The sequence below is a fragment of the Oryx dammah genome, unplaced genomic scaffold, assembly GCF_014754425.2.
Source record: "Oryx dammah isolate SB20612 unplaced genomic scaffold, SCBI_Odam_1.1 HiC_scaffold_29, whole genome shotgun sequence".
NCBI classification, from domain to species: Eukaryota; Metazoa; Chordata; class Mammalia; order Artiodactyla; family Bovidae; genus Oryx; species Oryx dammah.
The window spans coordinates 67,877,436-67,904,774 of NW_024070213.1; the positions used below are offsets into that span (position 1 = coordinate 67,877,436).

Genomic DNA, 27,339 nt, shown 5'->3' on the forward strand with positions numbered 1-27,339 from the left:
AGAGTCATTTTATGAAGACTTCATTTTAAAGTGCTTGCCCCGTGTTGTCTAATTTGATAAACCACGAAAAAGTCCTAGGTGTGGAAATAGGAGTCGTTTTGTTGTTACTGCTGTTATCATTCTCAGAAATGTCTCAACCATAATTTCACGGAATTGTGATATGGCAGTCTATCTTTTTTAATGTAACAGCTGTATTGAGCTATGTCATATTTCATTCAGTATACCCATTTAGAGTGTACAGTTGCTTTTTTAGTATGTTCACTGTTTTGTAACTGTCACTCCAGTAGCTTTGACAACATTTTCATCACCACCCCCCCCCAAAAAAAAATCCTGCACCCCTTAGCCATCACTTCCCATTTCCTCCAGCACCTCCGGCTCTCTAGTCAACAATTAATCTACTTTCTGTTTCTATGGAGTAGTCTCTTTTGGACATTTCACATTAATGTAATCACACTTTCCATTAGTGACTAGTTTTATTCACTAAGTTTATATTTTCAGTGTAAGCATGAACCTTTACTTCATTCCTGTTTATGAATGAATAACAGCCCCGTTTGCAGCCATACCTCATTTTATCTTTCTGTTCCATTGAAGGACATTTAGGTTATTTCCACATTTCAGCTGTTATGAGTCATACTGCCACAACCATTTGTCTATACATTTTTGTGTGGAAATATGTTTTCTCTTGGGTATATACGTAGGAGTAGATTTGCTCATCTATGTCAAACTTTGAGGAACTGCCAGATTTGTTCCAAAATGGCTGTACAGTTTTACACTTCTACCAGCAGTGTATGAGGGTTCCAACTTGTGGTGTCTTTGATGATCGCCATCTTAGTGAGTGCAAAGTCATATCTCATTGTGCTTTTGATCTGCATCTTCCCAATGGCGATTGACTTTGAATCACCTTTCATGTGCTATTAGCCATTTGTATATCCTCTTTTGGGAAATGTCTATTGAGATCTGTTGCCCACTTTTAAATTGGATTATTTCTGTTTTTATTATTGAGCTCTTAGTTACTAGATATTCGAGTTATTTGGTGGTGGTGGTGGTGATGTAGTCACCAGTGTGAGACTTTGTGACCCATTGGATTGTAGCCCGTCAGACTCCTCTGTCCATGGGATTTCTCAGGCAAGAATATTGGAGCAGCATTGCCATTTGCTTCTCCATGGGGTCTTCCTGACCTAAGGATCAAATTTGGGAACCCTGCCTTACAAGTGGTCTGCTGCATTGCAGGGGGATTCTTTACCAGCTGAGCCACCAGGAAAACCCTTTCTTATTAAGTATACGATTTGCAAACATTTTCTCCCGTTCTGTGTAGTTACAGCTGTCTGTCTTAAAACCTTCTTATTCTTCAGGGTGTGACATCTGAGTCAGCTCCTCTTTCCATTCCTTTATTATGAGCACTGAGCACAGTATATTGATACTCTCATTTTAGGATTTCCTTCTCTACCTACCCAAAGAAGCTGTGTCAAACACGTGCATTGCCTAGGAACCCTGCCTTACACACAATAGGAGCTCAGTAACAGCTTGGTCAACTATAACAACTTAACATGAAGCTTGGACCTGAGGGGAAAAAAATCCAGTCAGTACTACTTCAAGAAAGCTAATAGCCACTTGTGGTCTCACCACAGGATTGGTACAGTGTAGGGCTTCCCTAGTAGCTTGGACTGCGAAGAATCTGCCTGCAACGCAGGAGACCTGGGGTTTGATCCTGGGTCAGAAAGATGCCCTGGAGAAGGGAATGGCTACCCACTCCAGTATTCTTGCCTGGAGAATCCCACGAACAGAGGAGCCTGGCGGGCTCCAGTGCACGGGGTTGCGACTGATACTTCACTTCAGGGCCCAGTGCTCCACAGGCGTCTTTGATCTGTTCTAAGCAGTGAACCAAGATTAATAAGACCAGCATTTGTTTTATTCATTTGTTTAAAAATCTTTAAAATATGGTGCTGTACTCAGTGAGCTCAAATCTGATGAAGTCATGTTAATAGAGGCACAGCATATATGCAGGAAGGTGACCTGCTGAATTGTGCTGCTTAACAACTCTGATGTGATATGAGGGATCCAAAGGGTTTCCTTTCCTAACCGGAGAGTTCTTATGTTAGTACTTATATCATGATTTTTTTTCCCCTGGTGACCTTTTCCTCATTTGTCAAACTTTTCTAAATTAAAAGTAATCAGTCATGTTCTTCTCTAATTTTTGGCACGTACTTTTTCTCTAGTTTCTGTCCTTCCAGTTTTTTGCTGTTGAAAATGTTGTCAGTGGACTATATTGACCAGAAAATGACAGATAACGTGAAGTAACAGTTACTCCCTGCAAACTGAGGTTGGGCTTTTAACTGTTTAAAAGAGGATCGTCCTTCTCAAAACCCTGACTCGTGATTTTAAACCCTGAAGGAAACAAACAAGAGAAAAATCTAAGAATGGGATCCAAGAAGGAACCCCATGTAATTTTTGTGTGCTTCTGGTGAGATTCGTACTCTCACCTACTTTTATTTCTTTTTTGGCACCAAGACAACTTTAAAAAACAAAACAGAACTAGTTGACAGCTTAAGATGATTGATTTTTTTTTTTCAGCTAGCCCAGCAAGATGAGCTAAAATTACTTCATCATAAAAGACTTGCTAGGATTCTTGAATGAGAAATACCCCCTCCCTTGATTTTTTTCCTTTATGAAATAAAACTAGGTCTGTATTTAGGAGGACAGAGTTTAGCAGACATGCTGATTATAATACTGTATTGAAAAACACTTTTCTTTAATTGACTAAAATTCAACTGCTGCTTGTGGTAGTTAAAAACCTGTAATCTGTCTTCATTTTGGTGTTCACCACACTTCTGTGAGATAAATAACAGGGTCCCCCAATCTCCAAGTGGAAAAACCAAGAGAGGACACTTGAGAAATGCTTTCCTATCTTCTCCTGGCACTCCTCCAAAACTGGGCTGCTGGGATATGACCTAATTGAGAGCTGAGACCTTGTTTTGTAGTTATTGTATCTTTCTTGCCAGGATATAGGATCATAGTTGCTGTATCTTCTTTGCCAGGATATCGGCCTGGCACACTATACGCTCTTAAAACATGTTGCATGGATGAAAGTCAGGCAGAACATTTTATTAAGATTAATTAGATGGACAGACTGGGTTAGAGCTCCTGAGGGTGCTACTTACTAGCTGAAGTCTCTAGATGAAGGATGTTATCTCATTAAACCTCATTGCAAAATGAGGATAATATTAGTACCTACTTCAGTAGAGTGTAGAACAGTAAGTATTCAGTTATTATTAGCTATTATTAAGTTGAGTAAATTTCCTGACTCCTCATTCAGAACTGGATTGCCCTGCTGTTAAAGACCCTGATTACACATGGTCAAGTATGTGGGTATGTATTGTCAGCTCAGTTACTGAAGAATAGGATGCAATTGAGGCGGTGTTATTTGGACATCGATTTCTACTAAATCCACTGAATTAGATTCAGCCCTCACTTTTAGGGAGTATGCACTGACACTGGGAAAGATGAAATAAAGAAGTTTTCCAGTATGAATATTCTTGTCTTTGGAGGTTAGCCCTGAGTCTCAGAACAAAAACAAGTCAGTAGTTATTAGTTACTGTATCTCCTTTTCCAAAACACACATGGTTCATCATTACAGTCATTTGCAGATAGTTTTGCATGACACACTTTTGCTTTTGTGTTTCTACTAAATTACTAAATGATTAACGTTCATGTTCCTAACTTGTTAAAATTGTCAAAGGATTCTTTTCGGGATTATATATGTGATAAAGCTTAGTTAGTTGGGACAGTGTGGAAAATGGTAAAAGCCAAGTGAAGAGCTCTTGATCTTGTGATCAAAATAATAAAGCAGAATCCAGGGATTACCCCATAATGAATGGATTATTTGGATATAGAAAGAAATTATTTTTAGGCGTGGCATTCCTATAAACCCTACAGTTATGTGTTTTACAAACTAGAAATTTATGCACTAAATAAAAATTACCAGATGTCAGTGTTTGTATGTGCCAGCTGGCAAAGAAGTTGAGAAGGTTGAGAATTCTGGAAGAAATGGTACTCACTTCTTTGCCATTCAAACTCAAAAAAGATAGTTGAGGTGAAACACTGTTTAAAAAACTACAATGTCCTCAAAGATGTCATATGTTACAAATTGTTATCTGAAAGCCTTTGATTTTTTTCCCCCTCATGACTCCATGCATGTTTGTGGTGTTGCGAATGTAATCCATGTTTCTAATCTAATTTATTACATTCTTTCCTGAGGCTTAGCTCATTCTTTTAAAGGGTCAGCAAATCTCTCTCTTTTTTTTAAATTTTTTATTTTGTATTGGGATATAGATGATTAACGGGCTTCGCCAGTGATTCAGACTGTAAAGAATCCGCCTGCAATGCAGGAGGCCTGGGTTCAATCCCAGTGTTGGGAAGTTCCCCTGGAGGAGAGCATGACAACCCACTCCAGCATTCTTGCCTGGGAAATCCCATGGACAGAGGAGCCTGGCAGGCTACAGTCCCTAGGGTTGCAAAGAGTCAGACACGGCTAAGCGACTACGCACTTAGCCCATCAATAGTGTTGTGATATTTTAAGGCAAACAGCAAAGGGACTCAACCCATCATATACGTATATCCTTCCTCAACTCCCCTCCCATTCAGGCTGCCACATAACATTGATCAGAGTTCCATGTGCTCTACAGTAGGTCCTTGTTAGTTATCCATTTTAAATATAGCTGTATGTACATGTCCATCACAAATTCCCTATCCCTTCCCCTGATCTTTCCCCCCAGCAACCATAAGTTTGTAAGAAGATATCTTTATTTAAAGACCCAACCTGAACACAGCAGCCTCACAGAGGTCCAGTGCAGAGCTAAATGTATGATAGGATTCAGTATTTTTATCTTGCACATACCAAAACACTTCAGTTATTTTCCTGAAATCATCAAATGGGTTCTCTTCTTCTCTCCTTAGAAATCCGAGCTCAACTGGTAGAACAACAGAAATGCCTGGAGCAGCAGACAGAGATGAGAGTTCAGCTTCTGCAGGACCTGCAAGATTTCTTCCGGAAAAAAGCCGAAATTGAGACGGATTATTCTCGGAACCTGGAAAAGTTAGCAGAAAGATTCATGGCCAAAACAAGAAGCACTAAGGATCATCAACAGTACAAGTAAGAGAGGCTTGACTCAAATTCATCTTTCCAAGAGAATATCCTGTCTTCTCTACAGTCCATGGAATTCTCTAGGCCAGAATACTGGAGTGGGTAGCCTTTCCCTTCTCCAGGGGATCTTCCCAACCCAGGGATTGAACCCAGGTCTCCCCCACTTCAGGTAGATTCTTTACCAGCTGAACCACAAGGGAAGCCCTTTATTGGTTTTAGAATTTTCCATTTTTTGTCTGAAACATTGTTGATTGATATATCCCCATAAATAAAAGCAACCTTCTGCATTTATAATTTATGAACATAAATGTATTACATATTTAATAATATTCTCTTGACGTGTTTCTGTTTCCAATAAATACACTAGGAGTTGATGTCTAACACAGATAGATATTTGGTTTTGTTTTTGTGATTCAAGCCAATTTTTTCTAATTGGAGTATAGATGCTTTATGATGTTGTGATAGTTTCTTCTATACAGCGAAATGAATCAGCCACCCATATACATATATTCCCTCTTCTTTGGATTTCCTTCCCATTTAGGTCACCAGAGAGCACTGAGTTGAGTTCCCTGTGCTATATAGTAGGTTCTTGTTGGATATCTATTTTATACATAGTATCAGTAGTGTATATATGCCAATCCCAATCTCCTAATCCATCCCACACCGTTTTCCCCCTTGGTATCCATATGTTTGTTCTCTACATCTGTGACTCTAATTCTGCTTTGAGAATAAGTTCATCTGCAGCATTTTTCTAGATTCCATATATGTGTTAATGTATGACATTTGTTTTTCTTTTCCTGACTTCACTCTAACACTGGCAGATAGATATTTGGATAGGCAAATTTTAAGTAGCTGATTCTTCATGCAGAGAGCTCAGGATTTTTGTAGTGATCTTACATGAAAATAATCAATGAGGGTTGCTTAAATTAACATTCCCATACCCTGCCCCAGTAGTATTTGTGGTGGTTGCAGTAGACACTGACTTAAAACAAGGGCCTTTGATAAAATGCTTATGATCTAGCTTAATTAATTGACAGTTGACCCTTGGATAACCACAAGGGTTAGGTTGCCAACCCCCTGCGCAATCGAAAGTCGGTTTACTGTTATCTCTGCCTCAAAAACAAAGGAATTGGTAAATGACTCGCCCAAAGGCAGGAAGCTGAACAGTTGTGGATAGAATCAGGGCTCAGACCCAAGTTCTACCTATTGTGATCTCTAATTGAACAGAAACTATTCCCTGTACCTTGTTAATTTAAAGATATGTGAAGTGAAAATACAGCTGTTAAATTTATTGAAAAAATTCTGCATGTAAATAGACCTGCACAGTTTGAACCCTAGTTGTTCAGGGCTCAGCTGTACTTCATTTGTTTAAACAAAATACATGGAAGATTTTCAATAATGAAATTTACTTTAGAATTTAAATCTGGGAGACAAGTAGGCAAGCAACTCCAATAAAGTATACAGGTGGTCTGAAAGATGTCAGTGCAAGCTACCAGGGAGACCTGGTGGAAATCCATTCTGTAGTGGAGGTGGGGTCGGGAAGGTCCAGGTAAGGTCCTGGAAGAAATGATACATAAGTGAAGACCTGAAGGACTTGTTAGCCAGGTAAGGGCCCAGAGCAGGACATTCAAGCAAAGGGAACATCTTGCATAAGGGGCCAGAGGGAAGGGGAGCAGGGCGGCTTTGCAGAGCAGTAAGTAATCCAGTGGGAGTAAGTAATGAGGTAGTGAGCTATGTGGCTCCCCATGTACGTTGTGCCTGATCACAGAGGCCTGTAGACCATACCAGGAAGTCTGGACTTTATCCTCAGGGCTTGAGAAGCCTTTGTAGAGGCTTTTAAGTTGAAGAATAACCAGCTCAGAACTGCATCTTGAAATGAAAACTGTAGATAGGATTGTGGGCTGGAGGAGGACATGGGCCTAGTCTGGAGGGAGACCAGGCAGAAGTCCTTCACCATGATGGCATGAACTAGCCACACTGTAGGTGGAACTAGAATTGTTTAGGAGATGTTAAAAAGCCAGCCCAGTCTTTCAACAACTAGATAATATGAGAAATATTTCTGTTACAAAACTCCTGGAAATGCTGACAAAAATATAATAGACATCATTGTAAATCTATAACTGAACTCACAGGAAAGTAGGGGAAATTTCCAGTGGCCCAGAAAGGAAAAGGGAACTGAAAACTTGAGTGGTGATTGTATCCCACGTGGGGACAGAAGTGGAGGCCTGTGCAAGGTAGGGAGCTGGATGTGAGGACTTGCTCATCACCATCCTATAGCACAGCATCTCAGCCCAAAGTCAGGGGCAGCAGAACTGCTGTCTCCATGAAACAGTAGAGCAGAACCTCACACGGATGAGGCGAATGGATAGTTAGGGAGTCTGGGATGGACATGTACACACTGCTATACTTAAAATGGATAACCAGTAAGAACCTGTCGTAGAGCAGAGGGAACTCTGCTCAATTTTATGTGGCAGTCTGGATGGGAGGGGAGTTTGAGGGGGAATGGATACATGTATTTCTATGGCTGAATCCCTTTGCTGTTCACCTGAAACTGTCACAACATTGTTAACTGGCTATACCTCAAGACAAAAATTTTTTTTAAAAAAAGAAAATCACTCACACACACCCCACCACCCCCACCACCTTGACACACACATGGGACAATAAGGAAGCCCAAATACTCCTGGGCTCCAGCTGGTAGGAGGTTGCAGAAAAGCACATATCAGTCTTCACCATTGGCTTTGCAGTTTTATTTTCTATCCTTCTGTGGCCTTGGCTCCTACATAAAAAGTAGGATAGTTTTTTTTGTTTTTGTTTTTGTTTTTAAGAAAAAAACCCTCCATACTGTTTTTCACAGTGGCTACACCAATTTATATTCCCGCTGACACGGTGGGAGGGTTCCCTCTCCTCCACATCCATTCTAATATTTGCTATTTGTGTTCTTTTTGATGGTGGCCATCATGGTAAGTGTGAGGTGATATATCTCATTGTGGTTTTGATTTGCATTTCCCCAAGGAGACCCAACCAGTCCATTCTAAAGGAGATCAGTCCTGGGTGTTCTTTGGAAGGAATGATGCTAAAGCTGTAACTCCAGTGCTTTGGCCACCTCATGTGAAGAGTTGACTTATTGGAAAAGACCCGGATGCTGGGAGGGATTGGGGGCAGGAGGAGAAGGGGACAACAGAGGATGAGATGGCTGGATGGCATCACCAACTCAATGGACGTGAGTCTGAGTGAACTCCGGGAGATGGTGATGGACAGGGAGGCCTGGTGTGCTGCGATTCATGGGGTCGCAAAGAGTCAGATACGACTGAGTGACTGAAGTGAACTGAACTGAATGCTGTTGAGCATCTTTTCATGTGTCTGTTGGCCATCCGTGTGTCTTTGGCGATTCTACTCTTGGGTATATATCCAAAAAAAACATTAATTTGAAAAGATACATGCATCCCAATTATTTACAACTGCCAAGGAATGGAAACAACCTAAGTGTCCATGAATGGATACAGAAGCTGTGTTATAGACACACAATGGGACACTACTCAGTCATAAAAAAAGAATGAAATGTTTCCATTTGCAGCAACATGGATGAACTTAGAGGGTATTATGCTAAATGAAATAAGTCGGACAGATGCTGCATGATAACTACCGACAAATACTATATGATATCACTTATATGTGGAATCTAAAAAACACAGCAAACTAGTGAATATAATAAGGAAGAAGCAGACTCGCATATGTAGAGAACAAATTAGTGGTTACCAGTGGGGAGAGGGACAACATGAGGATAGGAGATGAAGAGGTACGAACTATTGTGTATTTTAAAAGTTATAAAGATACATTATGTAACATGGAATATAGCCAGTATTTTATAATAACTAGAGTATAACCTTAGAGTTAATAAATAGAGTTAATAAAGTTAATGAATAGAGTATAACCTTTAAAAATTGTGAATCACTAATGTACACCTGTAGCTTACATAATATTGTAAGTGTGTACCTATAACTTACATAATATTGCACATTAACTCTATGTCCATAAAAGAAACTTTTTTAACTCTTCTCATCATAAGAAAAAAAAAAAGGGAACTTTTGCAGAAAAAAAGAGAGTAGGGGTTCTTTTGCAGAATACCTTTTTTAGTGTTTATTTTGGGCTCGCTTTAACCTGTAGTGTTGGTCCAGCATAGAAATAAATTTTGGTGATGGTTCCCAGGGTGAGCAGATGTCAAGTGTGCTCGACAGAGACTGGAGCCCAGTGCTAGATCTGCATTTATAGAAACTGTCCGGGTTTAAAAGTAATTGCAAATGAGAGGACAGCCCATTGGTTTATACAGTAAATATTGAGTGTCTCCTTGTGTGTTCTGTACTTGGGAATCGCTTCTGAACTGAGAGCATGCCTGGGCGCATGCACTCTGGTCTGATCCCTGAGTGCGTCAGCTGCCACTTTTTCTTTCTCCTGGCTGGTTCACTAGTTTTCTTAAAAAGGTACATAGCTTGGAATTTTCCTTAAGTTTATTATTGACTGTGGGACTGCAGATAATAAGTCTACAGAAAGGACAAAAACCAGGTTTGGGGGACAAACCAAAGACGAGCTTTAAGAAAGAGTCAAACAGACCTGGCTTGAATACCAGCTCTGCTGTGTGACCTTGGTCGGTAGAGTCAGTGTTGCTGAGCCTTGGTTTCCTAACTTGTAAAGTGAGATTCTGTGACTGTCAGATGAGAAACATGACAGATCCCTGATGCAGCTGAGAGCTGACCTCGGGTACACGCTCAATATTCCTTCTCCTCATGACACAAATGTTACATCTTTGGCACTGTTAACTTTACTAGTCATTTAAGCTAGGCCGAGGAGCCTAGGTCTCACTCAGTTTTGGGATGCTTGTCCTGTAGGATAATCCTTGGCCTGAATTGACCGCTGCATGGTGGAAATACCGAGGCTTGGATCAGCCTCCCTGGACTCAAAAGACTTTCTCCGATACTAGTTTTGTTCTTAAACAAATCACTGTGCCTTGCTAAAGCTTAAGTTCCCTCATTGATAGAGGGAATCTGTCTAAATATCTCTGCCTTAAATTGTAGAATTAAGTAGTTGATGTGTGTAGGTTTTAGACCAACTGCTAGATAAAAATCACTGACTTTATATAGTGTAGTGTTAATTGCTCAGTTGTGTTCGACTCTTTGCGACCCCATGGACTATAGCCCATGAGGCTCCTCTGTCCATGGAGTTCTTCAGGCAAGAATACTGGAGTGGGTAGCCATTCCCTTCTCTCAGGTATCTTCCCTACGCAGAGATCAAACTCAGGTCTCCTGCACTGCAGGCAGATTCTTTACCCTCTGAGCCATCAGGAAGATCCCAGCTTTATATAACACTTGCTATGAATCTAAGGCATTCTAGTAAACATTAAAATATATATATTAACTCAAAAATCCTCATCATCTTATAAAATCAGTACTGCTACTTTACCATCTTATAAATGAAGCAACAGAGGCACAGAGAAGTTTAAATAACTTGGCCAAGATCTCCTAGCTAGTACATAATGATTTTGGAATTTGAGTGGAGACAGTATGGATCCATATTCCATGAATTTGACCTGTGTACTCAGTAGGTGCTCAGTAAATGATAACTTAGCCATCTCTGTTATTATTGTTGTTGTCAGTACTGTTACTACTTGAGTGAAGTCGCTCAATCATGTCCATCTCTTTTCGACCCCATGGACTGTAGCCCACCAGGCTCCTTGGTCCATGGGATTTTCCAGGCATGAATACTGGAGTGGGTTGCCATTTCCTTCTCCAGGGGATCTTCCCAACCCAGGGATTGAACCCAGGTCTCCCGCATTGTAAGCAAATGCTTTACCGTCTGAGCTACCATTAGGACAATAAAAAATGTTTATTCAGTGAATGAAAAAACATGTATTTAATGCTGAACATGGCAGGACCATGAGGATACAAAAAAAGTATGCCACATTCTCAAAGAATGGTTTACTTCAGCATAAAGAGTATATAGGTAAGTTACTGTAAGGTAGCATTTACGTTTTGGGCTGGCTGGTAGAGAATGTCAATACAAAGAATTCAGTATTCTGCCATGGAACCACTGCCTCATGCCCAATGGCTTTGAAAGGAAAAGAAGGTTCTCTGGGTTGGGGCATAATTCTTATTACGCCAGCTAGGAGAATGGAAGTCTTCTCTCGTGGTTATAAGTGCTAGGACCCTAGATCAGGGGTTTCTACCCTTATACCCATTCCTGCTTCCTCTTTCTTCTAAAGAGAGTTTTGACTTGATGCACTCTTAATCCTGACTCTGAAGGACGTAAGGACTGAAAGACCTGATTTAATTGTTTCTTTTCTAATTTAGTTAATATTCAGAATCATAAATCATCATGACTACTAGTAGGAGGATAACATGTCTTGGAAAATTGCACTAGTGTCTCTAAGTTAGGATAAAAACATTCTGTGCCATTTTGCCATTTTAGTTAGTTTTGGTTTGTTTGGTTTTTTTAATAAATTTTTAAAAAAAATTTTGGCCATGCGGCACGTCATGTAGGATCTTAGTTCCCTGACCTGGGATCAAACCCACAATCCCTGCTTTGGAAATGCAGAGTCTTAACCACTGGACAGGCAGGGAAATTCCAATAGTTAGATTTTTTAAGTAAAAAGCAAAAAACAAATATATATATATTTTAAAGCAGTAATGTCTCTATTAGTCATTGCTTTTCATTGGAGTTTTTTGGTAAGAGTTTTTGCAAGTTGCCTTTTGTGGTTTATATTCACTTTTCACTTTATTATCTAGAATAAAACAAGGAAGTAGGTCAATGAGCTTAAAAAGGACATGTGACAGGTCATAAGCCAGTGAACCTCTTGGTTCTATTCATGAGTCTTGAGACAGTGCTATAGAGTTCTGCTTCCCAGGAACACTTTTTGGGAGGCTGGAGGTTAAGTTTCAGGGGATTAGTAAATCATCCTCACATTTATGTCCCATGGAAAGTATACCTAGCCCGATCTCTTCCAGCAGCATCCTGGACATTCAAAGCAGTCTTTGTGTTCAGCGGCAAACCACAGTCTGTCTGTGAGACAGTAGTCAGTAGATTTTTATATAAACATAAACTGCTTTCTTCAATGAGGTGCTGAAAGCTGAAGGCCTGCCCGAGTACTGTGTGTGTGTTCGAGCTCTGTGGCTTTGTCAGGATTGTAGCTTTTGACTGCTGTTCTTGGTCCAGGTATTTTTTTCCAGGCCCAGTGCTGTCGAGTGTCTTGCTAAGAGCTATGCCCGGAGGAGAAGAAACAAGAGCCGCCCATGTGTTGCGGCTCCTGGTTTTGCCTCAGTGACGTCCCTCAGCTGTTTGGATCAGCTTTGAACTTGATGCTAATTCTCTTTTCTTCACTTCTTAGGAAAGACCAGAACTTATTGTCTCCAGTGAACTGCTGGTATTTGCTCCTGAACCAAGTGAGGCGAGAAAGCAAAGACCATGCCACCTTGAGTGACATCTATCTGAACAACGTGATTATGCGGTTCATGCAGATAAGTGAGGATTCCACCAGGATGTTTAAAAAGGTATCTTCCATCTGTCCCACCAGAGGGTGCTTCCCTATACCCACTGAGCCCGTAACCAAGACTGGGAAGAGTCTGGTGCTTTTAATACTTAGTGGTATTTAATGGAGATTAGGTTCAAAAAGTAAATAAGCAAACATATTCTGGGGCTTCCCTGGTGTCTCAGACGGTAAAGAATCTGCCTGCAGTGCGGAAGACCTGGCTTCGATCCCTGGATTGGGAAGATCCCCTAGAGGAGGGCATGGCAACCCGCTCCAGTATTCTTGCCTGGAGAAGTCCATAGACAGAGGAGCCTGGAGGGCTACAGTCCATGGGGTCGCAAAGGGTCAGACATGACTGAGCAACTAACACACACACACCAGATACCTTAAAGACACAGAATAAAAAGTTGAGCATGCACACTCGTAGAGTTGTAAAGCACTGAGTCTGTGACCTGAATGATGTGAGCAGGATTTTGAAATGAGGTGTACTTGCAAATTGCACCTCTGTCCTTAGAGATAGACTTCCTGAGGTTATTAAAAAACAGACCAGAGAGGAAAAGCCTTAAGAACTGTGTTTTAGGCTCGCACATGATCAGAGACTTGTGAAGAAGATAACCCGATGTGGCGCTCTCTTGGGAAAATGTTATCACGGCTTTTCTCATTCCCACCAGACTAGCAATGTAGGCTGTGAGAGACTAACAAGAGAAGAAATCCCACGGGGCACAGAAATTCAGTCCCTTACATGCCAGAGAGGTTCCTCCTTCCCAAATCCACTTAAAGAAAAAAAAGGAGCTGGGTTTTTAAGATTTCTTATCATTGTTACCCATCTCAGCCAACTCTCAGCAGTTTGTTGCTGTTGTTGTTTGGACATCTTTGTTGAGAGCAATAACAAAATTGGACCATTTCTTGTGTAGAGAAGGCAGCTACTTGTCCAATGAAACTGGCTTTCAGTTTTTATGTTTATAAGACAGTGGTTCTCCCCCACATCCTAAGCGTCATACTTGGGGTGTTTGGTGTCTGTACTAATATCGTACCTCTATTCAGTAAGTCTTAGTTTCAGAAAGTAGGGGGGAAAGCACCTTGTAGATTAAAAGTATATTTATGTCTCAAAGGAACAACTATATGGCACTGTGCAGGCCAGCTGGGAAACTTCTTAGTCATGTTTGATATCTCCACATTAGATTTGATTCCCAACCTAGAACTGGAATTTAGCAAACTTGAAGTTGTCTTTTGCTTTGTTAAATAGAGGGAAGCATATTTCAAACAAAGGAGAAATTTTTTTTTAATTTGGAAATAAGAGCATATTAAGAAAACAGAGAAATATCTTGTGTATCTTAATAGTTTAGACTGACCTAGGATAGTGAAGTAATTTTCTCGGATGTCAGTCCTTTCTGCTAAGTCTACATTTGGTTCAGTGGGCTTTTTGGATCTTATTGTCTATAAGTGGGCGATGGTGTCAGGTCTTGGAAAGGCTACTTGAATAAAGAAAAACTAGTCCTCATGCTCAAGGAGGTTGTAGTTTATCCAAATTTGTATGATGCTATACATTGCTTCCAAGTCACGGGGATGCTGGCAACCTTTCAGTCCAGGCCTCCGGGACCAGCAACTCAGCTGAGTTCATTTATTCATCCATTCAACAAAGCATCTTTAAATGCCAGGCTGGGAAACAGAGTTAAAAGATATTCCTGCCTGCACAGAATCACTTAAAAAAATTAACAGTCCCTATGATTAGGGAACATACAACCTGCTCTAGAAACGTGAGGGATGGAGATCTTAACCTTACTCTATGTGTGTGTATGCCGGCCAGGCTCCTCTGTCCATGGAATTCTCCAGGCAAAAATACTGAAGTGGGTTGCCATTCCCTTCTCCAGGGGATCTTCCCAATGCTGGGGTCAAACTCACATCTCTTGCATCTCCAGGACTGCAGGAGGATTGTTTACCACTGAGCCACCTGGGAATCCCTAACCTTCCTGAGGGGCCAGGAAATTCTTCACAGTGGAGGAAACACCTACAGACAAACCGGTGGGAGGAGGAGATGGTCATCAAGCAGACGAGGACAATGAACTGTTCCAGGGAAAGCAGAGCATGACATGTTCAGGAAGAGGAGAGAGTTTGGTGTGAATTTGGTGAGAGATTGTATGGGAGTGAGTGATGGAGTGTGAGGCTAGAAAGGACGTGCACGCGTGCTAGGTCGCTTCTATCGCATCCGACTCTGTGACTCTATGGACCATAGCCCGCCAGGCTCCTGTCAGTGGATTCTCCAGGCAAGAACACTGAAGTGGGTTGCCCTGCCCTCCCCCAGGGGATCTTCCTGACCCAGGGATTGAATCCAGGTCTCTTACATCTCTCACGTTGGCATGCACGTTCTTTACCACGAGCTCCCACTTTGCATGTCTTGCTAAGCTATAAGGATTTGTGTTTTGTAAATCAAAGTCAAGGGCTTCTTCAAGTTGATGGAAACTTAGAGCTGAGAGTCAGATGGACTGGGGCTTGAATCCCAACCTTTGTGCTTTTGTGATCTTGGGAGATGATTCAAGAAAGTGCACTCCTCTATCTCCAGGAGTGGGGAGGGCTGGGGACTGGCAGAAGGGGAAGGTGAACCAGTGGGTGCTCAGAGGTTGGGGTGGCCCTTTGGAGTTTGTCACCAAGGAGGCCTTATGTTTGTTTTGCAGAGATTACATCTGAGCTGCCCTTGGGGAGGGGCTAAATAATCTTGGGGGTGAGGCAGCTCCCACTCCTGGAGAGTAATTCCCAACAGAGATTCCAAGAGCGAGATCAGCTGTGAGCTTCATCAGCCAATATTCCCAGTAGCTGGGGAAATATAGCTCTTGAGAGAGGGCCTGAGGAATGTACAGTAAACACACACACAGTGCCTGCTTGTTTGCTGCCTAGAAGTCGTCCTCTTATCCAGATTGTCTGGGACTCATCTCCTTAGAAGCTCTCTATTTATAACAGACTCCTGGTTGCTTCAGCATTTAGTAGAGTGAACAGTGTTCTCACCTCTTCTTGCCGATCAGCTGGAAAGTTAACCGTCATTACAATGACAGGTATCAAATTCTAGCTCCTCAAGCAAACCCAGTAGATGACATAACTCACTGTTCCATATTGTTGCTGAAAAATCTAAGAACAAGAGAGGGAGAGACTGGAAAGTCTTGAGGAGCCAGATCAGCCCACTAGGACACATTTATCATCTACAGATGTAGGAAGGTAAGAAGCCAAGACCCACATCTGTCAAGTCTAGAGAACTTCATATCCCTTTAGGTTGAAAACCAAGACTAGTATTTTTTGCCTTTTTAAAATTGCCAAGCCATCTCCTCCTCCAGCTCTTCTATTACTATGGTTCCAGAAGCATACTTTTTTGTCAGAATAGAAGGAAGTGATCAGAACCAGTCTGAAATAACCTTTAGAACTTCTGTGGAGTCTGTAGCATAATGCTTGTTCTTCTTTCAGGGGATTTTGTGACTTCCTCATTTTTCAAAAATAACCCCACATCTACATGATTCAGACCCAGATAGATGCTAAGTGCTTGACAGATGCAACCTCTTACACAGCTGTATTATTGATCAGAATAACATACTGATTCATTTCTAAGGCTCTAACATCAGATATTTTGGGTATGAATGTTGATTTTATCTCTCGTTATCTATGTGGACCTGGAAGTGTTGGTAAACTTCTTAAATCTCAGTTTCTACATCTGTAAAGTACATATAGTCACTTATTTCAGATACTTGTATGGAAAATTCATGACTTGTGCATGGAAAGCTATTTACCCCAGTGTCTGAATTTAATACTAATACAGTCTAATTTTTAGCGGTTATCTTTGGTATTATCTTTACTGTAAACACTTATTCCCTACACCTACAATAATTATGTAATATGAGTTTACACCAGACATTATCCTAAATATGTCCTCATTTTAAAGAGACTATGTAACACAACTGTGATGACCATGTCCAGATCATAACATGTTATTCGTGTATCACTTTTTATCAAGTTCCAAAGCATATTTCTAAGCAGACTGAGAAATGCTCCAATATCCTTTCTTATAGCCAAATTAAAATTTTGGTCCATGCATTTCAACAGTTAATGGAAAGTTAGGGATAACCCAGTGAATAGCTGTGTTGGAGAGCACCTCTGTGCCTCTCAAGTCCCCGATTGCTATTTCATTTGGGCAGTCTTTTTTTTTTTTTTCCCCATATTTTTTTATTTGGCTGCATCAGGTCTTGAATCTTAGTTGTGGCAAACAGAAACTTTTGTTGCGGCATTCAGAACCTAGAGCAGTTGGTGGCAGGGAGGGGTTAGTTGGTTGTGGTGCTGGGGATTGGTTGCCCTAAAGCCTGACCAGTCCTCACTTCTTCCCTGAAGGACAAGGGGTGGTGAGGTGCCTCCCGCCCTGTGCTCCAGCCCTGCCTCCTGGAGGGATGAGATTCTGCTGCCTTCTTTCCATTACTCATGACTGAAGAGTAGTCAGCATCTGGGTTGGTGCTGTAGCCAGAAAATGTGCAGTTTGTATGCTACACATAAAAATGTAATTAATGTCAGCAATTCACCATTGTGATAGCAAAGACCACAGCTAACATGCAGTAATCACTTTATTTATGCGCTTTATGACATGCTCTTCTTTAGCAACACTAAGAATGTTTAATACAAGTGTGTAGTTTAGAAGGGAGCACCATAAAATGGTAGCATTTGAGGACTTCCCTAGTGGCCCAGTGGGCTTCCCTCATAGCTCAGTCAGTAAAGAACCTGCTTGCAGTGCAGGAGACCCGGGTTCGATCCCTGGGTGGGGAAGATCCCCTGGAGAAGGAAATGGTAACCCTTTCCAGTATTCTTGCCTGGAGAATCCCCTGGACAGAGGAGCCTGGGGGGCTACAGTCCATGGGGTCTCAAGAGTTGGACACAACTTTGCGACTAAACCAGTGGTTAAGACTGTGTGCTTCCAGTGCAGGGGGCCTGAGTTCAATCCCTGGTTGGGGAACCAAGATCTCACATGCCATGTCGCCAAAAAACTTTAAAAAGTAGCATTCAAATATGTTAAATTATCTGTGAAATTGTTAGCCACTCAATCATGTCTGATTCTGTGATGCCATGGACAGTAGCCCGTCAGGCTCCTCTGTCTATGGGATTTCCCAGGCAAGAACACTGGAGTGGGTTGCCATTTCCTTCTCCAGGGGATCCTCCCAACCCAGGGATCAAACCCAGGTCTTCTGCATTGCAGGCAGATTCTTTACCGTCTGAGCCATCAAGGAAGCCTATCATTTCCCCATGGGTTGTTTTCAAGTTATTAATGTTTTTATCCTTATTTTGCATAGATATGTGTACTGGCATAATTTATTTTGTTTCTTCACTGATAGTAATGACATAAAGTACTCTAGCTACCACTTTACTGAATTTTCACTCTGTGCCCAGAACTGTGCCCTGCATTTTCCACACATTAACTGATGCACCCTCACAGTTGCCCAGAGAACAGGGATTATAAGTCACATTTCAGGGATGAGGAAGCAAAAGGCTCAGCTATAACTTGCAGAGCCTGGCTCGCTCATATGTTTTCTTGTCTTTGTCCATGGGTCTTAGATAGTTCATAGTTACTGTAACTTTGTTGGTGTTTTTCAGTGGTCATTTGAGATGTTCCAGAATGCACAGGATAGAAACTTCTGAGAATTGGGACGCTGTAGTTCCTGGCCCTATTCATTTCTGATGAAAATCCTGAAGAGAGATAGTTCTGGGTGAGGCAGCAAAAGCTGTCAGTCATCCAAGTTATAGACAGAAATTCACAGCAGCAGAGACTGGCTGCAAGCCACTGAGAATTACCTCACTTTGGCCTAAATGCCTTAGATGATCAGATTGAGACTCACAGGAATGAAATTAACCTGCTTTTTGTATCATTGATTTTGTGGCATATCTGAAAGGAAGGGGAGAGTACTAGTAAATTTGGAAATTTCTAGTCATTTTAAAATTATGATCAAGCCAATCCTATTCTATTTAAATTTTCTTAGTAGAAAGAAAATCCTATTCTATTTAAATACCTTAATAGAAAGATATTTCATGTGGGGAGGTGGGACCATTGTTTTCAATTAAACTTATTTAAAATACGTTAATATTCACACAGATGCTTTAAGTTAATAAATGTTACTAATCTAGTACAGATGTCTAAGGCTTTAACCTTGTTTTTGAAGAAAAAGTTCATAAGTTTAAAAAAATCTGAAAACTGCAAATCTATATATAAACGAGTCTTAATTCTGTTTGAATGTAAAAATATATACTCATTGTAGAAATTTAGAAAACACCAAAAGATATAAAACTGGAAATAAGAGCTACCCATATTAATACTACCTACTGCTAATATTCCTGACTGTATCTTTTCTGTATTCATATGTATACTAGACAAACATATGCATATTAACATATATGTATTTTACAAAATTGAAATTTCATTGCAGATAGCCTGGGAACCTGCCCTTTTCATGGAAAATGCTGTTAGCATTTCCTATGTCTGAAAGAAATCTTCTTTTCTTTCAATGTAATTGTATTTATTTATCGCACTGGGTGTTCATTGCTGCACACGGGCTTTCTCTAGTTGGGGCCAGTGGGGTTACTCTCTTGTTGCAGAGGAGGCAGACTCAGCAGTTGTGGGCACAGGCTTAGTCACCCCACAGCATGTTGGATCGTCTTGGGCGAGGGTTCAAACCCGTGTCCTCTGCACTGACAGCAGATTCTTAACCACTGAACCACCAGGGAAACCCTAACATAATCTTTTAAAACAGGATACTTGGTGCCTACATAATGTTTCACTGTCAGTACGGCCGTATTCCTTTCCTGTTGTTGGACATTTAAATCTTTTTCACATCTGATATTTTTCTTATACTACTGAAGCAGAATTATTAGGTCAGAAAGTGGCATTAGAATCTCATACTTTGGATGAAATTCTTACTTTTTTGCCTTTCTAGAGTAAAGATGGTCATGGCTGTGATTTACTGAGGAGTAATCTAGCCTCTGCAAAATAAATTGACTATGTTATTAGCAGAGAACTACCAGTATGATTTAGCATGCTGTTGCAACAGTGGTAAATAATATAACAAGAGGAACTTTTTCAAAGCATTTCAGTGCAGTGTAGCAGAAGAATTAAATGGTATTCTGGTGGCCTCAGGGGACAGCTTAATTATTGATGAGGCCTGGATAAATGAGTATAGTTCAGGCTAACGTTACCAGCTGGTTCTTTTCTCGTTTTTCTAGAAATAAATCAAAATCAAGCTATGGTTTCTTACAGTGATGCACTTTTCTGAAATATTTTAGAAACTTTTTAATTTGTATTTATAAATTGCTTAACAGGATAGCTGGCACTATATTAAGTGCTTAATAAGTGGCAGTTGTTAGTGCTGCTGTTCCTGCATTTATACTGTTGCCTTTATTACCTAGTGACAACAGGACATATATGATTTTTCTAATATTTTTAATTGGAGTATAATTGCTTTACAATGTTGTTAATTTCTGCTGTTCAACAACATGAATCAGCTATATGTGTACATATCTCCCCTAAGACATATGTGATTGACCTAGCCATAAATTTAGCAGATGAGTTATTATATAAGAGCATTCACCATCAGTTTACAAGCTTTATTAAAGACTTTTTTTTTTGGTCCACACCACAGGGCATGCAGGAACTTAGTTCCCTGACCAGCCCCCTACAGAGGAAGCAGTCTTAACCACTAGATTGCCAGGGAAGTCCCCGTTAAAGACTTTTAAATAGAACATTAAGCAGATGTTATGTGTCTCTCTCCTTGGAAAGTGACATAGTCACCTCCGAGGTCAGATAAATTGTACATTTTGTCACACAGCATGATATAGTAGTTGAACCCATAATTACATTGAGAATAGTTTTCAAAAAACACTTGAAACTTATTTATGGTTAAAAAAAAAAAAAAGAAATCTGGAAGTATATAGACCAAAATTGTTTTAAATGGGTATCTCTAAGTTACTTTTATTTTCTTCTGTTTGCGTGCCCATAATTTCTGATTTTTGTACAATGAACATGTTGTGTAAGACCCAAAGAAAACAAACATTTATTGTAAACTAAAGCCTTAAAGAAACTTGCTCCCAAGTACACCAGTGTTTACCACAGAGGAATGGGGAGCAATATCCAGGAACTAATTCAGACCTGATGCTGTTTGTTAATGGAGAATTAGCCTATTCTCTAGGTACGCACGAAGACTGTGCTTTGACTATACAGTGTTAGGATGCTTAAAATGAAAAGACATGAAATCAGGGACCAACTGAGCAAGATGGCAGCATGCCCCAGGGCTGCAGCCTCCTTACCTCGCATGATCTCTTTGCCATGACTAATGAAATATATAAACAGGAAGGAGTGGCACAATCATTTTACCTTCAAGCAGATCCCGTTACTCTGCTCACTCTGTTGACTCTCACCTAACTCTAAATAGAAGACTGTACCCCCACTTCCCTTCCCTAACTGTATTTTTCTCTCTAGCACTTACCCCTTTTTGACATGTTACGTATTTGCTTATTATTTATAAATTCACTTTCTGTCTCGCCTCAATTTAAATGTAAGTTTCTGAGAGGAGGGAACCTTGTATTTTTCACTGAAACAGTGACTAGCACATAGTAGTTACTCTGTAAATATTTATTGAATGAATAAATAATCAACACTTAAATCTGTATTAGAAGCCAGAGATGAGTGTCATCCACAAAACAGAAATTTCAAGGCATTTCAGCAAGACCCCGTATTGACAGGGCTGTATTTGTGTAACACTATCACATGCTGTCTGCTTCCTAAGACAGAGAAATTAGAGGAGAAATGAGTCATGACAAGTTCGTGACATGATGGAATAGCTAAACCTCCAGTTTTCTGAGCTGAGGACTGAAAGGGGGTGTCAAAAGAACCAAAAAGTCCTAGGGAGATTACAGAGAGGGTGTAGATTTTAAAAGCTATCTCATAAAGTTCTTTATGAACTCCTGTGCTTGCTCTGACTTGTACATGCTCGGGTCTGATCTTCAGCAGTATACCTACCAAAGACTGTGGGAACTGAACTAAGGGAGAGACTGCCTGGACTCCAGACTCACCACTGCAGGTCAGATCCAAATAGTGCTACAGAGGTGTTAGAACACATATTGAAACCACTACCCTGCATTCAACTAGGCTGATTTCCTGATAAGACAAAAATACTAAAATTCTACATGTGGTTTAAATAATGAGTCTCATAACATAATATTCAAAATATCCAGAGTACAATCCAAATTACTCAGCATATAAAGAACCAGGAAAACCTCAACTGGCAGGGGAAAAGAAATAAATGGCCAATTCTGAATGACACAAATGGTGGAATTATCTAACAAAGACTTTTAGAGCAACCATGATAAAAATGTTCCGAAAAGTGACAGCAAATACTGTTGAGATGAATGGAAAAGATAAAGTCTCAGCAGAAAAAAAAATATTAACAGAAATAACCAAATTGAAATTTTAGAATTGAAAAATACAGTTGTTCAGTCACTAAGTCATTTCCAACTCTTTGCAAACCCATGGACTGCAACACTCCAGGCTTCCCTGTCCTTCACTGTCTCTCAGAGTTTGCTTGAACTCATCTCCATTGATTTGTTGATGCCATCCAACCATCTCATTCTCTGTCACCTCTTCTTGTCCAGCTCTCAATATTTCCCAGCATCGGGGTCTTTTCCAGTGAGTCAGCTCTTTGCATCAAGTGGCCAGAGTATTGGAGCTTTAGCTTCAGCGTCAGTCCTTCCAGTGAATATTCAGGGTTGATTTCCTTTAGGATTGACTCATTTTGATCTCCTTGCTGTAATCAAAACTAAAAACTCACTACATGGGTTTCAATAGAAGAGTAAGGATAACAGACAAAGAGATTAGTGTCTGTTAATCTTGAAGCTAGGTTAGTAGAAACTATCTAATTTGAACAACAGAGATAAAAAAAAGATTGGGAGAAAAATAATCAGTGCCTCTGGGAGCTTTGGGATAACACCAGAAGGTCTGATAATTCATTTCAGCAGAGTCTCCAAAGGAGAGGAGAAAGAGAGTAAGTAGAAAAAATATTTCAAAAAATAATTGCAGAAAAGCTTCTCAAATTTGGCAAATGAGATAAACCTACCCATTCAGGAAGCCAGCAAAACCCAAGCTAGCTGAATCCAAAGTAATCCATACCTGCATACATCATAATCAAGAAAAAGCTAACCAAAAAAAAGATATTGAAAGCAACTGGAGAAAAATGACACATCTCTGATGGAAGAACAATTGGATGACTGTGGGCTTCTCTACCTGCTAAGTGCCAGTAGCACCTTATTGGTTGTGACAACCAAAAATACCTTCAGAGGTTACCACATGTCCCCTGGGGGAGAAATCAAGAACCATTAATCCAGCTTGAGTTTTCCATTTTTCCAAACATTGTTTAAAAGAAATTTTCTAGTTTGGTTTGCTTTTCAATTACCTGATTTATAACTCTTGATTAAATTAGCAAATATGAGTAGAGTAAAGACTCCCAATCTCTTATCTCCCATCAAGAGACTTTTGAAAAAAGAGTAAATATTTGTATAATAGTAATGTATATTATATATATATATATATATATATATATATATACATATTCATTGCCAGTTTATTTGTTGTTACTGTTGTTTAGTCACTAAGTTGTGTCCAACTCTTTTGTGACCCCATGGACTGTAGCCTGCCAGGCTTCTCTGTCCATGGGATTTCCCAGGCAAGAACACTGGAGTGGGTTGCCATTTCCTTCTCCAGGGGATTTTTCCCAACCCAGGGATCGAATCCGCATCGCCTCCATTGGCAGGTGAGTTCATTACCACTGAGCCACCAGGGAAGTCCACCAGTTTATTCAGGTTCAGTTATTCATAAAAGGTCAGCACTTAAGAAAGTTCATTTTCAAAGAGCCTTCGACACTGAACCTGTTCTCCTCATCCAAGAAGGAGATGACATTCTTAACTGATGAGGTGGGGGCGGGAAAGAACTGATAAGGAGAGAACTTTCTCACAATATTTCAAGGTGTCTGCAGCTGAGATCAACAAAGTCTGAAGCAACCTGAGAACAGTATTATGGTTGCTAGCTAAGGTTTCTTACCATTTGAAGACAGTTTAATTTCACACGGTGGGATTCTAAAAGATTTCCAGCAACTGCAAGAAATGTCATATTGGGGGATATAGCACATATAGCAAATATTTGAGTTAAGGAACACTTGTGATACCTTGAATGATAGCAACCCCAAATATGCAGTTACAAAGAGATGTTGAATGTGTCTGACAGATTGATTTCAGTACCTTTTAAATCTCATAGGGAGAAAAAAAAAGGTTTTCTCATTATTTGAGAAGCAGTTACATAGAAACAAGCAGAAATTTTACCGACAAAATACTTTGTCAGATCAACCTAGAAACTTAAAAAGTAAAACAACATTTGACACTGGATATGTGAACTATATAAATTGAGAAAATCCCATAATATTAGTAATTGATGGTGAATAAATACAAGCATCACTGTCACTTTTTAAACTTTGGTAGTTTCCAGTGGAACACAGAAACATAATTGTCTAATGCATTGACTTGAATAAACATTCCCATTAAAATTTCATTTCTTGGGCTTCCCTGATAACTCAGTTGATAAAGAATACACCAGTAATGCAGAAGTTGCCAGTTCAGTTCCCGGGTCAGGAAGACCCCCTGGAGAAGGGATAGGCTACCCACTCCAGTATTCTTGAGCTTCCCTTGTGGCTCAGCTGGTAAAAAATCCTCCTGCAATGCAGGAAACCTGGGTTCGATCCCTGGGTTGGGAAGATTCCCTAGAGAAGGGATAGGCTGCCCACTCCAGTATCCTGGCCTGGAGAATCCCAGCAGTGAAGAATCTGCCTGCAATGCAGGAGCCGCAGGAGAGGCAGGTTCGATCCCTGAGTCAGGAAGATCCCTGGGAGGAGGGCATGGCAACCCACTCCAGTATTCTTGCCTGAAGAATCCTGTGGAATGAAAGAGCCTGGCAGGCTGCAGTCCATAGGGTCACAAAGAGGCAGACACAAATGAAGCAACTGAACACACCCACACACACACCCACACACACACCCACACACACACACACCCACACACACACCCCTTAAGCAACGAAGGAAACAAAGAGAGATTTTGCATCAGGGTGTGACATCATCAGTTTTGTTTTTGGAGAGCAGTGTAAGGAGTAAATTGGAATGAGAAAAAAAAAAACAGTCTTGGGGAAACTAGTTAGCGAGCTGGTGCATGAGTAATGTGGCTGATGGTTTTTGCTCTGTCATAAGTTATGGCCAGAGAGTATTTCCATACTTAGAGTGATATTGTCTTCTAAAAGTTCTCATTCATGTAGATCCAGAATGAATCAAATGGCTTTTTGTTGTTATTTTATGAAAGGTCTGATGGAAATTTAAAACCAGGACATTGTTATTCACTCCATCGTAATCAGATTTTAAGGCTTCTACTCCTTTATCTGATGGCTCTTTAGCCTGTTGGGGGTGGGGGTGGGGAGGGGGGAATCTAACCATGATTCCAAGATTCTTAGGCTTACATTAACTATGCACATGTGGGTTTGGACCATCTCTGTGATTGCAAGCAATGCAGGTCACTGAGAGGTGTATGTTGTCTCCTAATCCTCCCAGGATCTTATCTTCCAACCCTTGAAGTGTTATAAAGCAAGTGTCCTTAATACTACTAGCTGCAAGACTGTGGCAGTTGTTGTGGTTCAGTCACTCAGGCGTGTCTGACTCTTTGTGACCCCATGGACTGCAGCACGCCAGGCTTACCTGTCCTTCACCATCTCCCAGAGTTTGTTCAAAGTCATGTCCATTGAGTCGGTGATGCCATCCAACCATCTTGTCCTCTGTTGTCCCCTTCTTCTCCTGCCCTCAATCTTTCCCAGCAGCAGGGTCTTTTCTAATGCTTTGGCTCCTCACATCAGGTGCCCAAAGTTTTGGAGCTTTAGCATTAGTACTTCCAATGAATATTCAGGGTTGACTTCCTTTAGGACTGACTTGTGTGACCTCCTTGCTGTCCAAGGGACTCTCAAGAGTCTTCTCCAGCGCCACAGTTCAAAAAGCATCAATTCTTCCTACTCAGCCTTCTTTATGGTCCAATACTGACATCCACACATGACTACTGGAAAAACCGTAGCTTTAACTAGACAGACCTGTTTCGACAAAATACTGCCTCTGTTTCTTAATATGCTGTCTAGGTTGGTCATAGTTTTTTTTCCAAGGAGCAAGCATCTTTTAATTTCATGGCTGCAGTCATCATCTGCAGTGATTTTGGAGCCCAGAATAATAAAGTCTGCCACTATTTCCACTGGTTCCCCATCTATTTGCCATGAAGTGATGGGACTGGATGCCATGATCTTCGTTTTCTGAATGTTGAGTTTTAAACCAGCTTTTTCACTCTGCTCTCTCACTTTTATCAAGAAGCTTTTTAGTTCCTCTTCACTTTCTGAAAAAGGGTGGTGTCATCTGCATATCTGAAGTTATTGATATTTCTCCCAGCAATCTTAATTCCAGCTTGTGCTTCCTCCAGCCCAGCATTTCTCATGATGTACTCTCCATATAAATTAAATAAGCAGGGTGACAATATACAGCCTTGATGTACTCCTTTCCCGATTTGGAACCAGTCTGTTGTTTCATATCCCTTTCTAACTGTTGCTTATTGGCCTGCATACAGATTTCTAGGGAGCAGGTCAGGTGGTCTGGTATTCCCATCTCTTGAAGAATTTTCCACAGTTTATTGTGATTCACACAGTCAAAGACTTTGGCGTAGTCAATAAAGCAGAAGTAGATGTTTTTCTGGAACTCTCTTGCTTTTTCAATGATGTTGGCGATTTGATCTCTGGTTCCTCTACCTTTTCTAAATCCAGCTTGGACATCTGAAAGTTCATGGTTCACAAACTGTTAAAGCCTGGCTTAGGGAATTTTGAGCATTACTTTGCTAGCATGTGAGATGAGTGCAGTTGTGTGGTAGTTTGAGCATTCTTTGGCATTGCCTTTCTTTGGGATTGAAATGAAAACTGACCTTTTCCAATCCTGTGGCCACTGTTGAGTTTCCAAATTTGCTGGCATATTGAGTCTAGCACTTTCACAGCATCATCTTTTAGGATTTGAAATAGCTCACCTGGAATTCCATCACCTCCACTAGCTGTGTTCATAGTAATGCTTCCTAAAGCCCACTTGACTTCACATTCCAGGATGTCTGGCTCTAGGTGAGTGATCATACCATCGTGCTTATCTGGGTCATGAAGTTCTCTTTTGTATAGTTCTTCTGTGTATTCTTGCCACCTCTCCTTAACATATTCTGCTTCTGTTAGGTCCATACCATTTCTGCCCTTTATTGAGCCTATCTTTGCAGGAAAAGTTCCCTTGGTATCTCAGATGTTGTTGAAGAGATATCTAGTCTTTCCTGTTCTATTGTTTTCCTCTATTTCTCTGCACTGATCACTGAGGAAGACTTTCTTATCTCTCCTTGCTGTTCTTTGGAATTCTGCATTCAAATGGGTGTATCTTTCTTTTTCTTCTCTGCCTTTTGCTTTTCTTGGTTTCTCAGCTATTTGTAAGGCCTCCTCAGACAACCATTTTGCCATTTTGCATTTCTTTTTCTTGGGGATTGTCTTGATCCCTGCCTCTTGTGCAGTGTCACGAACCTCCATCCATAG

At 40.6% G+C, this 27,339-nt stretch overlaps 1 protein-coding gene across 2 annotated transcripts in view; it reads left to right on the forward strand.

The window, feature by feature from the left end:
* The window catches only part of SRGAP1 (SLIT-ROBO Rho GTPase activating protein 1), a 295,760-nt gene that overhangs the window by 134,913 nt on the left and 133,508 nt on the right, over positions 1 to 27,339 (forward strand). For both annotated transcript variants that reach the window (XM_040233367.1, XM_040233368.1), the window contains exons 2-3: positions 4,954 to 5,149; positions 12,519 to 12,681. In XM_040233367.1, coding sequence (XP_040089301.1) covers positions 4,954 to 5,149; positions 12,519 to 12,681 — 359 coding nt within the window. The remainder of the gene's footprint in view (positions 1 to 4,953; positions 5,150 to 12,518; positions 12,682 to 27,339) is intronic.